Source organism: Ziziphus jujuba, chromosome 10 (genome assembly GCF_031755915.1).
Source record: "Ziziphus jujuba cultivar Dongzao chromosome 10, ASM3175591v1".
NCBI lineage: Eukaryota > Viridiplantae > Streptophyta > Magnoliopsida > Rosales > Rhamnaceae > Ziziphus > Ziziphus jujuba.
The window spans coordinates 19,680,349-19,686,953 of record NC_083388.1 but is presented as its reverse complement, the minus strand read 5'-3'; the positions used below and the strand labels follow the sequence as shown (position 1 = coordinate 19,686,953).

The window sequence follows — 6,605 nt, the reverse complement described above, 5'->3', positions numbered from 1 at the left end:
ATTTTTTTAAAAACTAACCAATATTTTACCTGTTTGGACTAAAGTATCCTTAAGGTGGCTATTTATGGGAAAAACCCAAGGAAAAACTCTGTGTCCTTGTTCTTGCTTCAAAACGAAAGCCTCCAATGGAAAGCTATAAGAAAAAGTTGACTACTTTTTGACAAATTTATCAAATTTCTTAGGAGTGAACCTTTTTTTTTTTTTTTTGGGTTAAACCTTTTATCCTTTGTAGGGGAAGAGAGCAAAGGCTTGGATCGCTCACGATCTGAGAGCAATCCTTTTTTGGCCCTTGTCTCTCCCTAACAGGGAATAAATTTGAAAAAGATATGGAGAAGGTGATGAACATTTTGAAGCCAAAGCCAAACCCACAGCAACAATTGAGAGATTGCCAGCGTAGACTCCACCAAGAGTGCCGCAATATTGAACGTCAGATTCGAGGTTATATTTTTTTTTTCGACTAACACCCAATTCCCTTTTTTTTTTGGGTGTTTTTTTTGCGTCAAATTTTTATTTTTTATTTTTTATTTATTTTCTTTTTAGGATAATTTGATTATTAGATTCACAAAGGCATAAATTTAGCTCTATGGGCTTCTGGGTATTGTTAAATTCGGGTTCTTTTGTAATGGGTTCTTTCAGATATACAAAGAGAAGAGAAAAGTGTGCAGAAAGCCATTAGAGAAGCTGCCAAGAGGAATGACATGGTCTCTGCTAAGGTACTTGCTTATGAACCTGGTTTTACACCAAAATTTTTTTTTTTACTGAATAATATCTATTGAATTCCAATAATTGTTCTGATCACTTTATCGAATTTCCATGCTTGCTTTCCACCTATAGTTCCATAAAAATATATCTTTTGCTTAAATTCAATTGAGCTGATGGTGGACAGTAGAATTTTTGGCTATTTTTGGTTTTTGATTACTCTATAGAAATTAAATTTGTACCTAATTCATGCATGGAAGAGCTATCAACACTCGCTACAAATATGTACATTTTATAGCAAATCATGGGTTTTTGCAACTTGGTTTAAACATGGAAAATGAGGTTTTATATCTATGCTTCTACCTACATTAGAGGACGATTATCCTAGTTTCATTGGTTTTAATTTAGCTGTGCTGTGGTTTGGCCTACTGGCTGTTGTACTTAAAAAATTTTTGCTGGTTGCACCGTAGTTTTCCTCCCTCCCTTCTTTGTTATGAATTGTCTTCGTTGCGTATCTATTTTCAGGCACTTGCAAAAGAAATTGTCAGATCAAGAAAAACAGTGACCCGCCTTTATGAAAATAAGGCACAACTCAATTCAATATCAATGCACCTTGGGGAAAGTGTTGGTACGAAGTTCTTAATTATTTTATCACCGATGGAACTTCTATTTATAAATTATTATCCACTCATCTCTGATTTCTGTTATTGCTTGTCTATGAATTTAAGGAGTGTAGTTGCATCTCTACCTGAATGGATTATGTTCAGAATTCTATTTTAATTTGATAGAAATTTGTTTTGATAACCAAGAGACTAATGATAGGATCATATCCAAGGTTAAGAATTTCTATAGCCTTAGTTTGATTTTAAAAGAAAATATTTTTGTCGTATTACTTGGATAGAGAGTGCATGATGGATGAAGTGAGTCGGTGAGTTGAACAACAACTTAGATTCCTCATGCAAAGAATAATCTTTTAAGACAATCTCGAGACTAGTCACATGTTCCTGTACAAAGATGACAGTCTTCATTTTGAAAATATAAGATTAACTTTCCTTTATAATCTAATCCATTCCATAGAATTACCATATTTCCGACATAGACATGAGATAGATGGTTGAGAAGATAAGATGGTTAATTTTATCACATGTTGAATTTTCATAACAAATGAACTGGGGAATTGAATCAGACAGTACTGACTATGATATTTTTATGTTGACCCATTATGAAAATTTGTTCTTTTACTTTCAAGTCTAGGCTATTGCAATGTAGGGTGCAAAAGGAACCAGTGTAATGATGTTTCTTGCATTAGGGATAAATTATCTTTATAACAGTGGTTAGTAATCTATTTTATGAACTGCTGGTAATGCTTATTGTCTGCTTGTTTTACCTCTTTTAAATTTCCTTTCTTTTAAAAAAAAAATTGGTGAATCTGCAGCTATTGCCTGTACTGTGGGGCATTTATCTAAGAGTGCAGATGTTATGAAGCTTGTCAATAATCTCATGAAAGCTCCAGAGGTGGCTACTACAATGCAAGAGTTCAACAAAGAAATGACCAAGGTATGCCTGTTGCTAACTTTTACTTTATAGAGTGTAAAAATATACCTTTTTCGGTGGATAAAGTGTAGTTTTTCAGGTTATAACTGCCTTTTGTTGAGCATTTTTTTTAGCAGTGTTTTCTTTGATTAAAAAATAATTAGCTAAGATTAATATCCAACCGAAGTTTTTACTTTCAATTTCCTATTCTTAGGTTTATTCAGCCTCTCATTTTTGTGTTCTCATATTCTATTAATCCAATTGAGTTGTCCGCTGAAGAAACTGATTTTGTAGGCAGGGGTGATTGAGGAGATTGTAAATGATGCTGTTGACTCAGCACTAGACTCTGAGGATATGGAAGAGGAGATAGAAGAAGAGGTTGATAAGGTTTTGACTGCCATTGCTGGTGAGACTGCCGCAGAGCTTCCTGAAGCTATCAGGAAGGAGATAATAAAACAACCTGCTCAGACATCAGAAAATGGACAGGAGGTATGTTGACCTGACTGTCGTGTAATATGAAAAGCTTTTACTTTCTGGCATTGAAGAAGCGTAACATGTTTAATTTTATATTTATATAGGAGGAAGCAATACCCGAGGGTGTTGATGATGAGGAAGAATTGGAAGAAATAAGAGCTCGACTGGCCAAAGTACGGTCATAAGTCAGAGATCAAGCCTACCATAACGTTATGGGAGAAGTTGGGCAGTGCGTTTGCATGTGGCCTCTTGAACAGATTGAGATTGCGGCGCCTCTGGCCTAATTATCACTAACAAAGAGAACTTCGAGGAAGCACCCACTGTATATTAGAAAGCAATGTTTTTGTGAAGTTGTGAGTTAGATGGTTATTTGTGTAACATTGAAGTGCGGAATGTATCTTTTGTCTATACCTGATTTATAATTACCATGGTGGAAATTTGTGTTGCTCTTGAAGCATTGTAACTTTCATAATCTCATCAACATCAATAAAAAAATGAATTTCATGAAACTGCTCATGAGAATTTTAGATTTTGTGAATGAAATGAACGGCCCTAATCTTTGTGTACTTTGACCTTGCTTGTTAAGGGCAGATCATCCCTATTTGTATGCAGAAAATCTAACAATGTGTACTTGGATCTTGATAATAGAGCTTTGGCATTAAGGATTGGGCTGGATTAAACCAGAAACTCCTGATCAGTTCTATATCCCAAATGAGCCCGGAGAGCTGATGCATATGCTTTGAACATCTTATTCACAATCTTGGAATATTATCACAGGGATTCATGGATTGTTGCCATCATTTTCATATGCTTTACAGGTGTTTGATCCATTAGGTTCTAACTGGATTTGAGATCTAACTCCATTTAATTATTTGAAAGATCCCATACAGAGGGCTTTACAGAGCCATTAAGATATGATACTATGAGCTTGCAAACAGCAATGCTCACATGACAATGACTTTCTTGGAAATAATGCTTCCTCAAAGGAAACCTTACAACTAGAAGGTTAAAAGGCATACTAGGCCAATTGTGGATTGCAATAGATTACCTTCTATCAAGTATCAAGCATTAGTTTAAGAGTTGTTTATTATACAGTAATAAGAATATTTCTTTACACAACCAAATATTTGTTCAATTTTCATTAACAATTTTAAATTGTCTGAAGTTATATTTCCGTATAACTTAACTTGCTTGTTCGAAGTCATATTTCTGAATAAGTTAAGGATGTTTGCCTACAGACTGTTGAACATGCTAATTTTAGTACTTTGCATCCGAATACATCTAAAACATTTAGTCGTATAGTACTGAGTGTATCTGAAACGAAAAATTATAATGGTGGCTTATAATGTTCATTTAACAAAGATAACAATGTGGTATTGATGTAAGGATAAGTAATTGACCTTATAGGAAATGTGCCATGTTTATTTATTAGAATTCCGTTATGCACAAACGCCTTAAGAGCTCAATTGCAAATTTTAAAAAATTTTCCGCTTGTCGGAAATATTTCCTATAGGCGGAAAAATTTTCCTACTGGAGGAAAAATGGAGGAAAAACGTTCCTCCAGTCGGAAATCCCATATGAAGAAAAATTGAAGCCTCTTGATAAATTTCCGCCAGGTGGAAATATTTTCCTCCAAGCGGAAATAGTTTTCCTCCTGTTGGAAAACATTTCCTCCAAGCGGAAATCGTTGAATAATTTTTACTCCTATTAGAAACTAATTTCCTCCACTTGGAAAATCAATTTCTAATAGATTATATAAGTTAATAGTAGGGTAAAAAAAATTGGAAGTGGAGACAAATATTATATAAGATGAAGATGGAATTAACAAAAAATGTAGTGACATTTAAAATCAATAACCATTTTAAATAAAAAAAAATTGATATATGTTTGTTTTTATTTTCAAAATCATTTGGACATTTCATAAAATGATATGTAAAGTAAAGATTGAAAATCAATTCCAGAAAGCCTCTTTTCATTTAGGATTAAATTCAAAAAAAAAAAAGATTGCTAATAAATCTTCCACCGTGGAGTAGAAAATATTATATCCAATATATGAAATAATTATCAAAACATATTAAACCATAACACTAAATTAAAACTTTCTAATTCGAAACATAAGGCAATGGATTCGTACATCTCTGCCTATAATGTCCAACACCACCGCATCGGCTACATCTATGTTGTAACACCCTGTCCCGAACCATGTCGGAAATTTTTGCACGTTGACCGAGGTTGACCGTTGACCAAGGGGTCAAAAGTTGACTTTTTGACTCGGTGGGAATTTCGAGTTGACTAGGGTACCATGGCGAAGTGCATGACGCCCTGAGTTCGTAGACTAGTAGCACGTCGAAAACGGAGCTACGGTTTGAAAGTTATGGGCAAAACAAGTTGAAGTGTAAACTGTCTAAAAGGTGCCGGGAGTTGACTTTTTCTTGTGATGTAATTGTGAGTTGACTCTTGCATGGTTGTGAAGTGCCCGTCGATACGAGTTCACAGACTAGCGGCACGCTCAAAACGGACATCCGGTTAAAAAGTTATGGACGTTTGAAGTTTACCGGATACCGTATTATTTTAATGTTTTTGGGTCGGTGAACAGTGAAATGCCACGTGTCAGATTCTGAGTGGTCCACGTGGCATGAACAGTGTCATACAGGGTTTTAATTTTGAAAAACTCTCGGGGAAGAGAGAGAAAGAGAGAGAAGAGAGAGAAAGAGAGAGAGGAGAGAGAAAGAGAGAGAGAGGACCCGCCGGCCGCCGGTCATTTTCACGTTTTTCTGGCCTAGTTACTGTACATGCGCCGGCCAGCCAGATTGCCCACCTCATTTCCGGCAAAACCTCCAAATTTCACGGCGAACGGCCGCCGGACGCGCCCGGATCGGACGTCCGAAGTTTGGCGGCGATTTTTCCCCTCCACCGCCGGCCACCGCGAATCGGCACTATTCCGGCCGATATACAGTACACGCGCCATACACCCAGCATCCTCTCCTCAAGTCCGGCCTACCCACCAGAAATCACGGCCATCGGACCACCGACGCGTCGGGATCGGAGCGTTTTCCGGCGAGGGGTCGAAAATCTTCAAACGGTGATTTCTCCGCCGTCCGACCTCCGTTTTGCTCACCGTCGGTCCCGTTGGATTGCTCTCCTCACGATCTACAAATCTGCAAAATTTCACAGCAAACGGCCACCGTCGGAAAATACTGTTCCGGCGACGGTTGCCGGTGACGTGGCGGCCTGCCGGAAATTACTGTTCCGGCGAGTACCCCCGAAAATTCCGGCCAGCTCCAGTCTGCAGTGTTCGACCTCCTGAACCCAAATCCGACTTCCGTTTCCACCAATTCGCGACGGTTTGGGAGAATTGCAGAGCCGAAACCCGAAAAGCTTCCCGATAAAATTCAAACCCCGTCGGGTACGATCATCAAAAATTAAGACCGGATCTGTGATTAGCATCACTCGAGCTTCGATTCGGTATATGATTCGTAAATTTTAGTTATCGTTTGTGTTTTGACCCCCCGGGTACCGGGTATTATTTACCCGAATAAAATATTAATTTATTTGACTGTCTGTGAATTTTGTTCTAGGAGCACCGGTGAGTCGTAGAATTGATCCCGTAGTGGATCATGGGTTAATTGCGTGCTCCAGGTGAGTGACCCACCTTCAAATTAATTTTGGGGAATTTAATTGATGAATATATTATGTGTGAATTAAATATTTGGAATTTAATTTCTATGTGCCAAATATTTATTGGATTTATTGTAGAATTATTTATGAATTTATTGGATTTAAGAAAATGCGAATTCTACAAATTTATGCCATGTGGAATTATTTTATGGTTTTGAGGATTTTGAAATTGGTGTGGTTTTAATGGTAAATTGGGCACGATTTGATTTTCAAATATTTCA

General features: G+C 37.0%; 1 protein-coding gene across 1 annotated transcript; it reads left to right on the top strand.

Moving 5' to 3' along the window:
• The first annotated feature begins 231 nt into the window (after positions 1 to 231).
• Positions 232 to 3,153, top strand: LOC125420786 (vacuolar protein sorting-associated protein 24 homolog 1). Its single transcript, XM_048467898.2, has 6 exons — positions 232 to 438; positions 637 to 713; positions 1,225 to 1,327; positions 2,135 to 2,256; positions 2,527 to 2,721; positions 2,811 to 3,153. The coding sequence occupies exons 1-6, from the start codon at positions 327 to 329 to the stop codon at positions 2,889 to 2,891; spliced, it is 690 nt and encodes a 229-aa protein (XP_048323855.1). The 5' UTR covers positions 232 to 326; the 3' UTR covers positions 2,892 to 3,153.
• Positions 3,154 to 6,605: the final 3,452 nt, after the last annotated feature.